At 44.8% G+C, this 17695-nt stretch overlaps 1 protein-coding gene across 1 annotated transcript in view; it reads right to left on the bottom strand.

The window, feature by feature from the left end:
* LOC145361196 (netrin receptor UNC5D-like) overlaps positions 1-11233 on the bottom strand; it is a 473587-nt gene extending 462354 nt beyond the window's left edge. The window contains exon 1 of the mRNA XM_080216836.1: positions 11008-11233. Within this exon, the coding sequence (XP_080072962.1) occupies positions 11008-11095 (88 nt within the window). The 5' untranslated portion in view covers positions 11096-11233. The remainder of the gene's footprint in view (positions 1-11007) is intronic.
* Positions 11234-17695: the final 6462 nt, after the last annotated feature.

The raw sequence follows: 17695 nt of genomic DNA, 5'->3' as shown, positions 1-17695 counted from the left end.
GCAAGAGCAACAAGGGTGGGGATGAGGATGCAAACTGAGAAGATGATTGCAGAGGTAGTAAGAGGAAGGAGTATTTTAAAAATCATTGTGCTGGAGGCCAGGGAACCAGTGGAAAAGAACCAAGATTGACATGAAAGTGAGTGACAAGCTTCAACAATCTACCAAGAAAACCCAAGTCCCTGGCACTGGATGCAAGCACTGTGAACCACTGTCACCGTGCTGCCTGTATTTGAGAGGGGATTTGATGGCAGGCTACAAATAATGCAAAGATGAGAAAGTAATAAACGAACAAACTAACACAATATCAAGACTAATAACAGGTGATCTCTTTACAACAATAGATTCCATTCTAAGTTATCTAGCAACATTCCGGGGGCTTCACAGTGTTGGGCAAATACTGAATGTGATGACTGAATGGACGAACTCACATACAAGATGAAACATTATGCTCTCCCAGCCCTGCCCCTTTCCCTCCGCCACCCCAAGACTTGCCTCAGCCATAAATGCATTTATAATCAATTGAGTGATCTGCATATTTGGAGATAAGATGGAAAAGCAGAAATGAGAAAAAGAAAAAAAATGGTGCTGCCAGGCCAAAAGCACATGGGAAAATCAATGCTTAGAATAAGCAAAACACTGCTCAGTGTCATCTACAATGACGCACAAAAAAGACAACTGCTCCTCCTTCGAACTCCAAGCAATGAGTAAATTTCTCACCCGACATCTACGCAAATTTCATTTCAACAAGTAGAACTGCAAAACCAAGGTCAATCTGTTTTACTCTTTATCTGTTTCACAACTAACTAAGCTGTGCAACACAATTGTAATGGAACGGTTGACAAATCAATCTCCCACCAATTAGTGTACAATAAATCCAGACAAAACAAGGAGTGCGGGGGGCAGCAGCAGCAGCTTTGGGCACCAAAACTCCCAACGTCATACCGGTACCTCCCAAACTTGCTGCCGACCATTGATTTGTGGAGTGAAATTTCATTCTTTTCCCAAATGACTCTCTGCTGTTACTTACCACAGATTAAGACGGGCACTCCGACATCATTTTTGGAAGTTCAGACACTGTAAATTGTTCGGTAATAGGCGACTGTCTCAGCTAAATGCGTGACGATGTGGCTGACTCTCAATATCTCATGCTATTTCTGCTATCACTGTGCCATTATGTGGCATAGGTTAAAAGGCCAGCTCACCAGTCGCAAGGTAAGTGATGCAACAGTGTGGAGCCAAAAAAAGGCTTGCACTTAGAAAGCTTCTCACTGAATCACTGTACGGCCTAATGACTTACATGGGATAATACAAAGTAGTTCTACACAGAACAAGATGCCACAAGAGGGAGAATGCTGAAAACAGCTTGGGATTTTCAACATTCACTTATACCACTGAACAGGGAGAGGTTGTTACAGTTTGGGCTCCCACACCTCCAATCGCTCACGGTGCTTCCACTGATTTTAGGGAACTGGGCAGCATGCTCTGAAAGCATCCCCAAAGAACCCTGTATTTTTATTTCCTGTTCTATGTGGAAAAGTGCAGCATTGATTTCATCATTAGCAGTGATAGCTCATCAACTGCATAATGTAGAATCAGCAACTCTTTGACTACATCGCCTGCCTATCCTAATGAGGAAAAAAACCTCATGTTAAAACAGACTGAGCCACTCTTGCCTGCCAATAAAATGCACAAAACAATAAGTAATTGGTTAAACATCAAATGGTGCGAAACAAATAAGAAAATGAGAAAGGTAGTATTCATTCATGAGGAAGCAATATAACCTAACAACTAAATGTCTTTTTTGCAGGTCCTTTGAATGAAATGTAGAGCCATCTTTCACTCGGTGTACAGTCTGCTGTCTTAAAATATATCTTTCAGGAAAAGGTGTGTGATTTGTAAGCTTCCAGTAACCACCAAGTCAGAACTAAAGATTTACAGCCAGAACTGGAATATTTATTCCTCTGCAACTTTGATATCCAACCGCTTCTTAAAAAGGATAAAAAAAATCATTGCTCCTTAGTAGACAGCAGTTTTGCAATTACAACAAAATACGCAGATTAGTTTAATTCCACACAACTTCTTAGAATTATACTTCCAATTGACAAAATGCAACCTGTGTCAATATCTGTTCCCACAGCATCGACAGGAATTTCTCCAGATAAATGCAATACCTGCAGTTTCCCCACTTTGTACTTAATGATGAGTCATCTCTTTCCAAGTCCAAAGCTGGCTATATAATGGATCATTAGAACATAAGAGCATAAGACCATTGGAAGTACTCACTTCTCCACTCACATTGTCTGCACCTGTAAAGAATTGATTACCTACTAAGGCTCACATTCCAAACATTATCTTGTAATTGAGTTTGTGTCTATATGTACACCCTGTTTGTGAAACAAATCCTGCACTCACCTGACGAAGGAGCAGTACTCCGAAAGCTCGTGCTATCAAATAAACCTATTGGACTTTAACCTGGCATTGGGAGACTACTTATTGTGCCCACCCCAGTCCAATGCCGACATCTCCACATCAGAACTATTAAAGTGGAGGTGGATAAATATTGGATACATCAAGGAATAGACATGACCGTATTGAATAATGGAACAGGCTTGAATGGCCTGCTGGCTTATTCCTGTTTCTATTTCTCGTGTTCTTGGGTGTAAAAAAACAAATCCCAAATTTCATCAGAGACTGATCCATTGTATGGTATGCCTGGAGCATAGCACCTCTGGCAATACAGCACACCATCAATTTATGCTGCTGGGGTGTCAGGTTAAATGAAGCCCGAGGGGTGGAAATTTACCGTCCCTCAGATCGGTGGGATTTTCTGATTCCACTCAAGTCGATGGACTTTGAACAGCCCATCCCTGCCGCGACAGGGCTGTGAAATACCACCCTCAACTGACTCTTCAACTCCAAATCTGATGACTTGAAAAGCAGGAGGGCTGTCAACTGTGCCAAAGGAATGCACAGAACATAATCCCTGTTGGGACTTTGCTGATTTATTGGATTGTCAAAATATTGTCGGCTAATATTTTTGCTGAGAGGGTTTAATGCGAATTTATAATCTTGCTTTGCTTTCTTATTCACTTGTGGAGTTTATGAAAGTGAAAGAGACTGATTGTGACAATTAAGAGCAACCTTCCCCACAGACTCGGCAATCACTAATTGGAAGAGACAACCCTAAATGGGTCAGGCTCTCGTATCTTTTTAACCAATCATTTCAGTCGCCCATCTCCAGCAGACCTCACAATGGCTCAACATATATTGGCCTGGATGTGGAGATGCTGGCGTCAGGCTAGGGTAGGCACAGTAAGAAGTCTCACAACACCAGGTTAAAGTCCAACAGGTTTAATTGGAATCATGAGTTTTCGGAGCTCTGCTCCTTCATCAGGTGAGTGGATCATCCCCCAGGAACTCTGGTTTCCACCCACAGTCCAAAGATGTGCGGGTTAGGTTGATTGACCATGCTAAGAAATTGCCCCTTAGTGTCTAGGGATGTGTCAGTTAGGGGGATTAGTGGATATAATACGTAGGGATATGGGGGTAGGGCCTGGGTGGAATTGTGTTTGGTGCCGACTCGATGGGCCTCTTTCTGCACTGTAGGGTTCTACGATGCTGGCCCAAATTAAGCTTACGTGAGGTGAGTTTCCACTTTGGGCGCAAACAGGAAATATGGCCCAAACTGGATTCGGGTTTCTCCATGAGTGCATTTGCATAAATACAAAGAAAATCATCAACTATGGGATATAGCGCAATCATACAATTCTACTTGACATACGCAATCATGGATATACTCAAGAGTGGTAACCTGTTATTGCTTTATCAATCCAAGCTGAAAACTAGCTCAAAACACATAATGTTTTTAAAGTAAAGAGTACTCTGTCCACTACCTGTTTTTCAACACTGGAAGTTGCTCTTAAAAAAGCTATTCTGAACTATAAGTTTCACGAATGTACACCCCTCAGTTTCTTTTTTAACTGAAATTTGATCATTTCTAATGTGTAAAACCACGTCCAATGGTACCTGTGCACTTCAGAAAATCAAATCCAAGTGGGCAGCAACTATTTTTATTCAAGGAGACACTGGCAGTGTCCAGTCCAGACCCCAATGTTTTTCACAAACACTTATCCAGCACCATGCCCTGTTGTCGCTCTTCATCCAACAGGATCAGAGCACACAAGGGAGCATGCAATTACCTCCGCCAATTTGACCAGAGATTCAGTCACAATACCAGCACCTGTATTATTTACCAGCACACAGCCATGTCTCACTTTTACTGTAAGCCTGCTGGTAAAGAATTTAAGCCTGTATTGTTAAAACAGAACATTGCAGTGGTTTGAAGCTAATCAGGGGATGGACTGCATTCTTCACAGGGTCCACTTAAATGACCATCAAAACGTGTCTGAAAACTAAGAGGCAGTCCAGAGAGTCCCTTTCTGATCAGCTTGGAACTATTCAGTCAGCTGAGCTGAGGACATTTGACTAATTTGCACAAAAAGAAATATGTGGTTCGTCCTCAGCTTGCGTAGAAAGAGTAATCTAACGATGGAGCAGCAGGGGAGAAACAGCAGAAAAAACAGAAGTCAGGAATGGGATGATTTGTGTACATCCACTGATTTACTTACATAACTGCCACATGCAATATGGCACATTAAATAAATAAAAGACAAAGAATATTCTCCCGAGAAGCCTGCCACTCAATTAGTGACAGGCTGATATCCAGCAGGTATTCCCTATGGCAGTCCTAGATGTTTACCACTAGCACAGCGGGTTCAATGAGGCTGAGTGCAATTGTGCCCTCAAGGTTTAGAAATGACACTCTTTCCCAGTTTTGTGGGAGAAAAGAATATGCACACAGCAGAGCGCGCAGAATAAAACTGGCAGGAAATGAGAAGATTATGGGTGAAAAAGGTAAAGCATTGGAATCCCTCAGCAGGCAACATCTGTTGTGAGGGAAAGGGAGAACTGGGTCTCATATCAACGACCTTGAATCAGAATGTTCATCCACCTGAATCCCACCTGGGGGGAACCCGAGCGGAATGCTGTTTGAGAGTCAGTGCAGACTCGATGGGCCGAATGGATTTTTTCTGCACTCTACAAATTCTATGGTACTATGTTGCCTGTTCTGCTGAGTGGCTCTGTCATTCTCTTTTTTTTAGTATCGGGTTTGCAATGTCTACAGCATTTTAGCAGGTTAGGAATTGCTATGATACACACAGTTCATCCATAGCACTACTTTATTCAATCACACCCAGCATGGTGGAACAGGATGAAAGTGGCACCTTGGACCTTTTTCTCCAAGTTGTTTTGGCATCTCACTTTGAATGTGGAAGCAAGTCAGTTTTGTAATCCTTTTCCTCAACCCCTTCTTGTCAGCTAAAATGTAGGGCACTTAAAAAGCTGGAGAAACCAGAAGATGGAGTGAAAAAAGACTTGCAATGTCATTGAGGGTAAAGCTTTCAATACCAACAACAACTTGCATTTATATAACACCTCGAACCAGCAAAATGATCCAAGAGTACTTCAAGAAAAATGGTATCAAACAAAATCTGGTACGAGCAATACAATAGGAGATGAAGGCAGCTGAACAAACACTTGTTCAAAGCCTTAAGGTTTCCTTGGGCAGCACGGTAGCACAGTCATTAAGACAGCTGCCTCACAACGCCAGTGATCTAGGTTCAATTCCAGCCTCAGGTGACTGTGTGGAGTTTGCACTAGCACATTCTCCCTGTGTCTGCATGGGTTTACTCCAGGTGCTCTGGTTTCCCCTCACACTCCAAAGATGTCAGGTGGATTGGCCATGCTAAATTGACCCTCAGCATCAGGGGGATTAGCAGGGTAAATGTGAGGGGGTCAAGAGGATATGGCCTTGGTGGGGTTGTTGTCAGTGCAGGCTCGATGGGATGAATGGCCTCCTTCTATGATCCTTCAAGGAGGATCAAGGGTAGAAAGGCAGAGATGTTTTGGGAGGGGATATCAGAGTCAAGGGCCACGGTAGCTGAAAGCATGCATTTTAGAAGTGGAGCAACTAAAAAAAGGATATATCACAGGCCAGAATTTGTACAGTTAAGGGTGAGTTGTAGAGCTGGAGCAGGGAACAAAAGCATGGGCATGGGAGACAATGAAGGGGTTTGGAAATAAGGATGTGAATCAACCAATCAACTCAGCATGATTGTAGGCCTCTCAAGGTCAAACCAAGTCAACAAACTCAAGTTAATTCAGGACAAAATAAAAGGCACAGCTCCCCAAAAAGGGGAATAACCCAAAAAAAATCAAGTACAAAGGAAAATTAAAAATATCAAATTAAAATGTGATTATTAGGGTCAATCATGCATCCCAGCTCCTACTGTGTCCAAAGGGCACAGAGGGTGTCAAATGCACCCGTGGACACCACGTGCTCCCTCTCCAGGGACACCTGGCTGCAAACATCGCTACGGTAAAGGGGCAGACAGGATAGATGGCCCTCCTTGACTGCCTGGACCTGTAAATGGCACGTTTCGCCAGGCCCCAGCATGATTGTTCGGGATAGGGTGGACTCACAGGGATCTCTGTTTAAGAACTTAACCTGGCCCTTCATCAAATAGTAATGTGCCAATTTTCTCCTTTTGTTGGCGGGTGACAGGCTGAGTTGAAACGTATACCAAATTTGCTCTGCACTTTCACTAGTGGTGCTTGCTAATCAGAGTGGGTTGCAGGACGTGTCACCTTGTGAGTGGTAAGATCATGGTGGAATTGGCAGACTGTGATTAAGTGAGCCAATCAGAAGAACAGAAGAGAGGGTATGGTGCTACGTGTACATTTAAAACATGATGTGCACTACACAAAGCTTTTATATCACAGGGGATAAGCAGTCTGCCCCATGGGAGGCTGCAGTTCAGTAATGCATTACAAGACCGATAAACAACAAATGGGTCTCCAGGGGCAAGTTTGCACTTGGCATTTTAACAACTATGCCAGGCCTGACCATCTGCACTGGAGCAAAGTACAAGTATCCTAAATGCGGTACTGGGTGATGAACCTCAAATTTCTTACAATCTCTTGCCCTTTGATGCCCAAACTTAGAATGAGCGATGCATCAACTTAAAACAGGATTCTCAATAATTGGATTAGCAGCAGGATCCTTGAAGATGACGACTTTCTCCTGACAGTTGTTTTTCACATTCTGTTGTACATTTCGCAAGGGTAGGCAAGGGAGGGGGGAGAAATTGTATTCTGAAACTATACATCTCACTGTAATTGTAATATTGTAATTAAAAAGTCATTGAAACAGCAGAGCATTGTGGAAACGATTAAATTTGCATTAATTCTAAATTACATCCTTCACATTTCAGCTTTCCTGGAGACAAAAAAAAATGACAAGTCTTTTCCAGTACATTTGTTTAACCCAGAGAGGGGAAAATGAGGGATGGGATGATCGAGACCAACAGGGAAGGACAGATGGGTCAGTAAATCAGTACAGGAGTAAATTACACCAATAGTCCGGTAGATTCTGTGCATCTGCATTCTCTCACGTTGTGTTAAAATGGTACTGCCCAGCACACTGTCAGCAATTTGTTTTAAGTTGACAATTATCCAATTCCGTCTAAAATGTTCAATCATATCTGTATCATGCATGCAAATCTGAACTCATCTGTAGGCTCCCTATAAAAAAATTCTTGCAACAGGTTCGAGGAACATGAAATTTTTAAAAAATTACTATAGTTGCTTGCGTGGGACTGTCTCTAAACATGTATGTGTTTTCCTGGAAGGAAACAGTTCAATTGCTTCCCTTGTCTCCCATCCTCAGGGTTTTCACAGCAGCTGGACAATTTGGAGTTTGACAAAAGACCATCAGTCCATGTTGCTTTCTCTGACATATTAATAACCTAGACCTTGGTGCTCGAGGCACAATTTCAAAGTTGGGCAGGTGACCTTGAAACTTGGAGGCATTGTAAGCTGTGAGGAGGCTTGCATAGTACTTCAAAAGGACATAGAACAAAATGGCAAAATGGACAGACAGCTAACAGATGAAATCTAATGGAGAAAAATGTGAAGTGATTCGTTTAAATAAGAACGTGGAGGGACAATATAAAATTCTAAAATGGGTACAGAAACAGAAGGACTTGGGGTGTGTGTGAGCATAGAAGTCACTGAAGGTGACAGGACAGGTTGAGAGCATGGTTAATAAAGCACACAGTATCCTGGATTTTATTAAGGTGGCATAGAGTTCAAGAGCAACAAGGTGATACTGAATCTGTACAAGTTCAGCCTCAACCTTGTTAGTTAGAATATTGCATTCAGTTCCGGGCACCCTGCTTTACAAAAAAAGAAAGGCACTGGGGAGGTAGAGAAAAGACTCACATGAATGTTCCCAGAGATGAAGAACTTCAGTTCTGAAGACAGATTGGAGAAGCTGGGGCTATCTTCCTTGGAGAAGAGGAGGTTGCAAGGTGAGCCAATGAAGATAGTCAAAATCATGAGGAGTCTTAGCAAAATCAATAGGGAGAAACTTGCGAAAGGATCATCTGAGAGGCGACATGATTTAAACTAACGGGTAAAAGAAGCAAAAAAAAGAGACAGGAGGAAAATAATATTGACGCAGTGAGTGGCTAAAGTCTGGAACGTGCTACCTAAGAGTGTGGTAGAGGAAGGTTCAAAGCATTCTTTCTGAAAAGGAAGAATGTGCAGGGTTACAGGGAGAGGACAAAGAAGTGCATGAAGTGAATTGCTCAGAGAGCTGGTGCAGATATGTTGGGCAGAATGGCCCCTTCTGCACTGTAGAAATTCCACGACTCTGAAGTACTCATCCAGTCTTCAAACTGAAGTATATTCACTGCGGGAAAGGTGGGGGCAAAGCTTCACTGGAGATGAAGGGTGCATCTTACTTGTTAGCAGTCAACTGCTGCTTCAATTAAACTCATCAGCAACAGTGAACAGAAACAACTGGAAAAGCTCGAAGGGAGAGTTTAATGAATGTGAAATTTTGCTTTGCTCTTTAACCTCGATACAATCAGAATGATTTTTTTCAGCAGGAGATTGCACTGGGAAGCAACACAATTGATTCCATTAACATTCAGATTAAGTAGAGCCCAGACTGTTGATGGAACCTCAGACTTCTTTGAAAAGACTCCCGACTGTCCTTGAGAAGGTCAGGCTGCAGCACATGGTCTCAGAAGGGCTCGCCAGACTGATGCAGTGCCTGGGCCTTCCAGAAGGAGGCACACTTGGACAGGATGAGAACCATCCATCAATCACAAGTGGGTACATCGACTGAAACTCATCCAACGCTTGGAGGCAATACAAACTGAACATGTCACATTAAGAACACAGACGAAACAGCAGCTAACATTTTAAAAAAGAGATTGCTACTTGACAAAACATTAACACCCGCCCCCCAACTCTTTGCCCAGTGACGTGCAAGCTTCACTTCTAAGCAGAAATGCATCTGAACCCCTGTCCCCCAAGGCAGCTTTAATTTACAACATTTTATTGCCAGTGTTTTAATGCAGAGATTTTTTTCCCCCAACTGATCTACGACCAGCTAACACACACTGACCTCGCATAATTCAAGATAGAGACAAGATTTATACGGCCCGTGCTGGGAATATTGCAGACAGAACTGTGCACAGGAGGAAGAAAATAAATTTCCTATATATATATACACATTTAAACACAAGCTTCGACGGAACGAAGTTCGTGGGGAAATCAATTGCTAACATATTTATCAGTGTGTAAAGTAGTATGCACCAACTGTGCGTGAAAGAAGCTGGGGTCTGCGTGTATCAGATGGGTTTTTCCCTCGGTGCATGCGTTGGCCTCCCTGAACGGAGCAAGTGCCCGGGTCATTCAATCCGTGCCCATCTCTCTCTCTAATGTGCCACACCTGTCCACATGGGACGGGGGAAAACTCGCAGCTGGAACCTGATTTGCAGTGATTCAGTTAAATTCTGCCCCTCAGTCCTGTGAAGGCGAACTCCGGCTTATTGTCAGATGACAGACAATGCGTTACATCTCGTGGTACTAAAGTGATGTTTTTGGGAAAAAAAACTTCTTTAAAAAGGGGCAGACACCCCACACACACACACAGACCCTCCCTCAAAAAATCCCGCAGTATTGGATAAACAATATTTCAGGACACTTCCACCGTGTACTTTGCTTGCTCAATAATAACAGAAGTATTGCACTGAAATCTCAGTGGAGGGAAACTTTGAAGTTGGAATAGTTTTGGACCTCGGGGTATAATGTGCTGAAGCGAGGTTATTTTCGCCGATGGCTTCGACAGAAAGAGAACAGTGAGAACCAGAGGCACTTGCAAAGTCCGTACCCCAGGACTATGGTTCAAAAGCAGATGATTAACCTTGCTTACCAGCAGTGGAGGGGAGGAGAGAGGGGGGTGAGGATCTGTTTGCAACAGATTCTCGGTCATTGCGAGCCAGTAATTGGAAAATCGATGCAGTTGTCTTGCAGTCAGAGGGAGATACCGAGGTGAAAAATAGACGCTCTTTTCACCTTCCACCGTTTACAGCCTCTCTGGCCAGCCCCATTTATTCTGCAGGCAGCTTTGGGCACCTCAAGCCTCACGGGAGGTACACGGTGAGGAAGGATGAATACCTTGGCTTGACCGCAAACTGCAATCATCCACCACCCCCTTCCCGCACCGGAACCACCTCGCACTCAAATTGATGGACCTGCATGCGAGACACAGGTACGAGTCGGGCTGCAGTGGCCAGTGAATTAGTTCGTGTCAGAATGATTTTTTTTTAAAAAAAGGCACAAGTTTGCACGGGAGGTGCGGGGGAACAATTGAGCCTGAATTTTGAGTTAAAAAGGTGAGGAGAGCCAACGCCAGCGACAAATCCAGATTTCCCCTCTCTGCTCCTGTTCTGAACTTAGTGGCTGTCACTTGTGTGTCCAGACCACGCACGCACACCCTTCTCTGAGAGAGACAGACAGGAGCACAGCTCAACATACACGGGGAACAGCAAAAAGTGTGACAATTTACTCATCTCATTTTCTCCTACCTACCCTTCTCGCCTCGACCCGTGGCGCAGAGAGCCCAAGGAAGCAGCCAGCAGTAGTAGCAGCAACAGCATCCCAACAGCAGTTTCCCCATGGTCCCTTCGCTGGGGAGGGAGGAGGACGGGATGCTCCCTGGAAGCGGGCAAACCTCCTCAAGCCCGGCCGCTTCTTTAACTCTCTCGGCAGCCGCCCGTCTGGAGTCGGTAGCTTGCAGGGCGGCGCGGCGGTGGCTCCTTCCACACGGGCCGCCACTTGGAGCCAAACTCGGGCTCCGCGGGCGGGATCCCTGAAGCTTCCTCCTTTTTCCTTTTGGTGCCAACCTGCTGCGCTCCGGCCGCCGCTGATTGGGCCGGGGCGCCTTGACTGACAGCCGGCTCCTCCAATCCGCGCCGCGCTGCGTGTATCAGCGTCCCACGGACGAAATGTTACAGTGGACGGGCGGCCAATGGGAGAGGAGGGGGAGGCGAGAGTCCCGCCCCCTTTTCTCAGGCAACGCGTGTCGCTCTGCAGCAGTCAGACCTGGGTCTGCGGATGCAGGCGATGTTGTAACGTATGTGTGTGTGTGTCTCTCTCACATACACACACGAGTTGGGATAAACATGACTTGGCGAGAGGAGGAGAGGGGAAAAGATAGCCCTTTCACCCACCCCACTCCAAAAAAAGGGGACAAGAACTAACCCTCTCCTTTTATTTACCCTCCTCCTTCTGCAGCAGCCACCCACATCTTTGGCCGGTGTGGCTCGGCAAGCTAAATTGCGAGAGAACGGGAACCGACAGCAATTTAGAAGGCTGGAAATTTGGCACTTTTATTTTTTTTAAAAAGAAACGATAGCCTCAAATGTAAATTCCTAATAATAATTTAAAAAAAAATTGGTGCATCAGCAGCATCGATGTTCACCGCCGGAGATCCAGCATCAAAGTTTGTATTTCTCGCGTGTTTTACTCAAACCTGTTGCATCACCCCCAGCCTTGAGACAGAAGCCTTTGCTGATAGAACCAGACCCAAATGCTGCATTCGCGTCCCAAATCTCACAGCAAAAAAAAACAAGTCAGTGACTGGACAATTAGTCCACGATCAACGTTTTAAAATAGACTGGAACGCAATTGATAGTTCATTTAAAACGTTAAGTGAACAGAAAATGTGATTAAAAATCTTCCGCCCACCAATTGTCGAAATGTCTGTACTTAACAATCTGAACTAAGTACAGCAGCTTCCGATTTCAGATAAGTTGTTTTTATGATTAGGAAGGGTTATAGAATTTACATTTGAGGCTTTTTTAAAAAATATAAGGTGCCAGATTTCCAGCGCTCCAAATTGTGGAGCATAAACCCGTCTCAGGTAAAATTACGAAGACCAATTTGGAAATAAGGCACTGTGAGTGCATCATGACTTGAGGTGCTGTTTCACATTCGCTCCCTCTTCCCCGCAACAAAAAAGAGAAATACAAGCTGATATTATTAAAGTAAGTTTGATTGCAATCAAGCTGGTGTAACCATCATGTTACAAGCTATTTGTTTCATGATGAACATCATGTACTGCACAACTCAACATAGCGGTATTAGATCGGTAATTAATGTTACACAGTGCGTATTACATAGTGACAGTTTGTCTCAGTCGGTAGCACTCTCACCTCTGAGTCACACGGTGGGAGGATCAATCACATAACTCAAGCTGCTTAGCTGAAAGCGCTGTCGATTTGACGAACAACCCTCTAATGAGATGTTAAACCGAGGTCTGATTTGGGCTGTTCAGGTAGATAGATGTCGGTGGCACCAATTTGGAGCCAATGCTCCCAGTGAAAATGGCCAACATTCCTCCCTCAATCCACACCCGGGAAAGGGATACTTGGCGTTTGAACAACACCTTGTATGTTCGCAAGGTAGCAAAAACACCACCCATCCCCCCCCCCCAAAGTACTTTTCAAATGTTGTACAGTAGAAAATGTGGGGTGGCACAGTGGTTAGCACTGCTGCTACCTCACAGCGCCAGGGGCCCAGGTTCGATTCCCAGCTTGGGTCACTGTCTGTGTGGAATTTGCATGTTCTCCCCAAGTCTGCATGGGTTTCCTCCGGGTGCTCCAGCTTCCTCCCACGGGCCAAAAATGTGCTGGTTAGGTTGATTGGCCTGGCTAAATTCTTCCTCTGCGCACCCAAACAGGCGCCGTAATGTGGCAACGAGGGAATTTTCACAGTAACTTCATTGCAGTGTTAATATCAGCCAAATTGTGACTAATAAGTAAACTTTTAGGTGCAAAAAACAAGCACTGTGGTGTTGACCAGTTAATCTGTTTTTCGTGGCATTGTTTGGGGGGAGGTAACTGTACCAGGGCGAACTCACTGCTCTCCTTTGCAACAGTGTCACATGATCATCTACAAACAGCAGACAGGGTAGACAGGGCCCAAATTTAACATCTCATCAAATGGCGTGGTCCAAATAAAGAACAAAGAAAATTACAGCACAGGAACAGGCCCTTTGGTCCTCCAAGCCTGCACCGACCATACTGCCTGACATAACTGAAACCCCTGACCCTTTTGGGGACCATATCCCTCTATTCCCATCCTATTCACGTATTTGTCCACATGCCCTTTAAAAGTCACTACCATATCCGCTTCCGCTATATCCCCAGCAACGAGTTCTAGGCACCCACCACCCTCTGCGTAAAAAACCTGCCTCATACATCTCCTTTAAACCTTGCCCCTCACACCTTAAACCTGTGCCCTGTAGTAAATTGACTTTCCACCCTGGGAAAAAGCTTCTGACTATCCACTCTGTCCATGTCTCTCAGAATCTTGTAAACTTCTATCAAGTCTCCCCTCAACCTCCGTTGTTCCAGTGGGAACAAACCAAGTTTCTCCAACCTCTCCTCACAGCTAATACCCTCCAACCCAGGCAACATCCTGGTAAATCTTTTCTGTACCCTCTCCAAAGTCTCCACAATCTTCTGGTAGTGTAGCGACCGCGTGGAGTGCAGGTTCAGTTGATTGACCATGCTAAATTGCCCATAGTGTCCCAGAATGAGGAGGTTAGAGGGATTAGCGGGGTAAATGTGTGGAGTTGTGTGATAGGCCTTGGGTGGGATTCAATAAGCCTCCTTCTGCACTGTAGGTTTCTATGATTCTATGATCAAAAACGGAACTGGACCAGCCCTAAAAATACTGTGTCTGCAAGAACAACGACAGTATTTTGCAGAGATGATCTGACTCCCTAAAGCCTGTCCACCATCAACAAGGTGTAAATCAGGAGTGTGATGGAATAATCTCCACTTGCCTTAATGCAATTCCAACAATACTCAAGAAGCTCAACAGCATCCAGGACAGGCAGCCCACATGAGTGACAGACACACCATCCGCCACCTTCAATGCTCACTCCCTGCACCACTATTGCACTGTGGGAGCAGTGTGCACCACATACAAGATTGTCTGCAGCAACTCATTCAGCCTTTTTCGACAGCAGCCTCCAAACTCATAACCACTACCATCCCGAAGGACAAGGGCAGCAGGTGCATGGGAACATCACCACATGCAAGTTCCCCTCCAAGTCAGGCACCATCCTGACTTGGAAAGATACTGGCATTCCCTCACTGCCACTGGGTCAAAATCCTGGAACTCCCTTCCTAACAGCACTGTGGGTGCACCCTACACCACACAGACTTCAGCAGTTCAAGAAGACGGCGCACCACCACCTTCTCAGGGGCAAGTAAGGGTGGACAATAAATGCAATGCTGACCACATCCTGTGAATGGATAAATACAACAAAAAAAAAGCTCCTGCGGAAGAGCGTTACTCCCCAAATACCCTGCTGGACTTTCCACCTTGATTTGTGTGCTGAACTCAGTGATCAGGTACCATAGTATATAAGGCACATTCTACTTTTACCGGCAAGACCAGGTGCCAGAGTGTGTTAGATACACTGCTTTGTTCCCTCCTGGGGCCGGATGACAGAGCATGTTAGATGACCTGTCTTTTGTCTCCTGAGCAAAGGAGATTGAGAGCAGATTCGATAGAAGTGCACAAGATTATTTCAAGTTTAATTCAGGTAAACAAAGAAAAGCAGGTCCAATTGGTTGACAGGACACAGCTAGGAGGTTTTGGGCAAGAAATGCAAAAGGAGTGTGTGAGGTACAAGATTTTTTTACACAGTGGGTGGCAATGAGCTGGAACTAGTTGTCTTTGAGGGCAGTGGAAGCACAGATAGATGTTGCAAATTGCTTTACTTTTCTTCTGTTGTCTACTGAAATTTATTTTGCTTGTTTAGAACAGTGGTATTGTTTGGCTTCATTCTCCGAGTTGGTGACTGGATTTCAAACTTTGTCTCAGTTCAACAAAACTTTACAGGTCCCTAACCATATCATTGCAAGCCAGATAATCTTCTCTGTGCCTGAATGGCTCTTAGTGCCAGATTTCCATCAAGTTGGGCCACATTTAAAGGTGTTTAAAAAAGGCAGGTGAAAAATAGATGCACAAGTCTCTTTCCAGTAGATCATATTTTTGCCAGTATGCTGTGAGTCAGACAGGCAGGAAACATGGGCTGCCATTCTCCCAAAAGTGCTGAATTGATGGGAAAATTGTTCTAAATCCTGTTCTGTCCATTCAGCTTCTCACCTGAATCTCCACACTCTGTGCACTGCAGAGGTCCCAGTCGTGAATCTCACTAAAAATCTTTTGGAGCCGGGGGGGGTGCCTAGTCGCACCGCAGTTTGACACTAATGGAACTCTGCGTGTGCGCAGTGGCCCCGATCTGTCAGTCTCTCTATTTGCTGGCCAGCCCAATCGCTGGCCAGCCCGGGATCGCCACAGTGCCCTCCAGCTCCCCCCACAACCCCCACACCACCCCCCCCCCCCACCCCCCACAGCCTGATAGCAGCCCCCACAACAATTCCTAGGCCAGTTCTGATCCCCACCCATCCCGGCGTGCCCTGATGTCAGTCCACCTCCACTTGAAGGAATTGAGTTTTTCTGTTTTATTTGTGTTTGAGTGTGAGCTCTATTGAATTGCTTTTTTCCATCTTCACGTTGCTCCTGAGGTCTGCCCATTGTGGATACCGGACAAGTGGCTACGGAGATGACATAGTGGATAGAAGGTGGCATGGGAGCTGTGAATAGTCATGGAAGGATGTGAAGGAGAAGGTGGGGGGGATGGGTGGAGATGAGAATTAGTGTGGAGGTTAATGGAATCATGTGGGGGGTGTAGAAAATGGATGGGGCATGAAGAAAGGTGAGAGCTCGAGGGCAAAACCTCTCCCAACTAGGCAAAACTGATGCAATAGTTTAACCACAAGAGAAATAAGTCAAATTATATGATTCGCCAACTTCATATCGAAAAATTAATAAGGCATTTCAAACTTTAAAAGAATGCACAGAACCATGCACATTATTCCTGGTGAAATAACTGATTGTAAAGAGTTCCCAAAGTGAAACTGTTAGAATACAGATAGTCTGACACCTCTGACTAAAATGTGGCACAATTACTTTGTGCTGTATTTCACTGGCAAAGTACCAGTTAGGTTTTCACCTTGGTGCTGGAGTATCAGCCAGTCTGCATTAAAACTAAAAAATTTAAATTTTCTTGCCAATGTAAACCGGCATGTTTCGAGAACAGATGGTTGACCTGTAAGGCCACCACAACCAAATCTGCATTCATACAGTGACCTTTAGCAAAGTAGGATGTCCGACAGAATTCACAGGAGCATCGTCAGTCAAAAACTGAGAACACACGAGCAGTGTTGTGCAAAACCTGATTTTTTGGTTTGAGGAACATCTTTTGAGAGCAAATTTCAGTAATTAAAAGGTTGAGATGGCCAAAGGCAGGGTGACAAAACAGGAGATGCATAAGAGGCGAGTGTTTAAAGAACATGAAGAGGATTTGGGAGGTTTGTCAGACTTGAGGATGCTGCAGAGGTGAGAAGGCAAAGTTCTGGAGGGATTTGAATTTGGTAAGGATTTTAAAATGGATTTGTTGCTGAACCTAAGTCAGACAACAAGGGAAGGAGTGTTGGGAAGGGCAGCAGAGATTTAGATGAGGTCATGTTTGCAGAGGGTGGAGGATTGGAATCCAGTGAAAAAGAGGTGCAGGTGCCAGCTCTGGACAGGGGTAGGCACACTAAATACTCTCGCAACACCAGATTAAACTCCAATAGGTTTATCTGGTAGCAAGAGCTTTCGGAGTGCTGCCTCTTTATTGGGTGAGTGCAGGATTTGCTTCACAAACAGGGCATATCCAGACACAATCTCAATTTACAAAATAATGGTTGGAATACAAGTCTTTACAGGTAATCAAGTCTTTACAGATACAGATGATGCGAGTGGAGAGAGGCTTAAGCACAGGTTAAAGAGGTGTGTATTGTCTCCAGCCAGGACAGTCAGTGAGATTTTGCAAGCCCAGGCAAGTCATGGGGATTACAGAGAATGAACCCAACATCCCAGTTGAGGCCGTCCTCATGCATGCAGAACTTGGCCATCAGTTTCTGCTCGGCAATTCTGCATTGTCAGAATGCCTTGGAGAATGCTTACCCGAAGATCAGAGGCTGTATGCTTGTGGTCACTGAAGTGCTCCCCAACAGGAGTAGAACACTCTTGCCTGGTGATTGTCGAGTGGTGTTCATTCATCCATTGTCGTAGCCTCTGCATGGTCACGCCAATGTACCAAGCCTTGGGATGTCCTTTCCTGCAGTGTATCAAGTAGACAATATTGGCC

Source organism: Carcharhinus amblyrhynchos, chromosome 34 (assembly GCF_965287045.1).
Source record: "Carcharhinus amblyrhynchos chromosome 34, sCarAmb.v2.hapA, whole genome shotgun sequence".
In the NCBI taxonomy this organism is placed as follows: Eukaryota; Metazoa; Chordata; class Chondrichthyes; order Carcharhiniformes; family Carcharhinidae; genus Carcharhinus; species Carcharhinus amblyrhynchos.
Note: the sequence above shows the minus strand (reverse complement) of the source record. Positions and strands in the feature narration are given on the sequence as shown.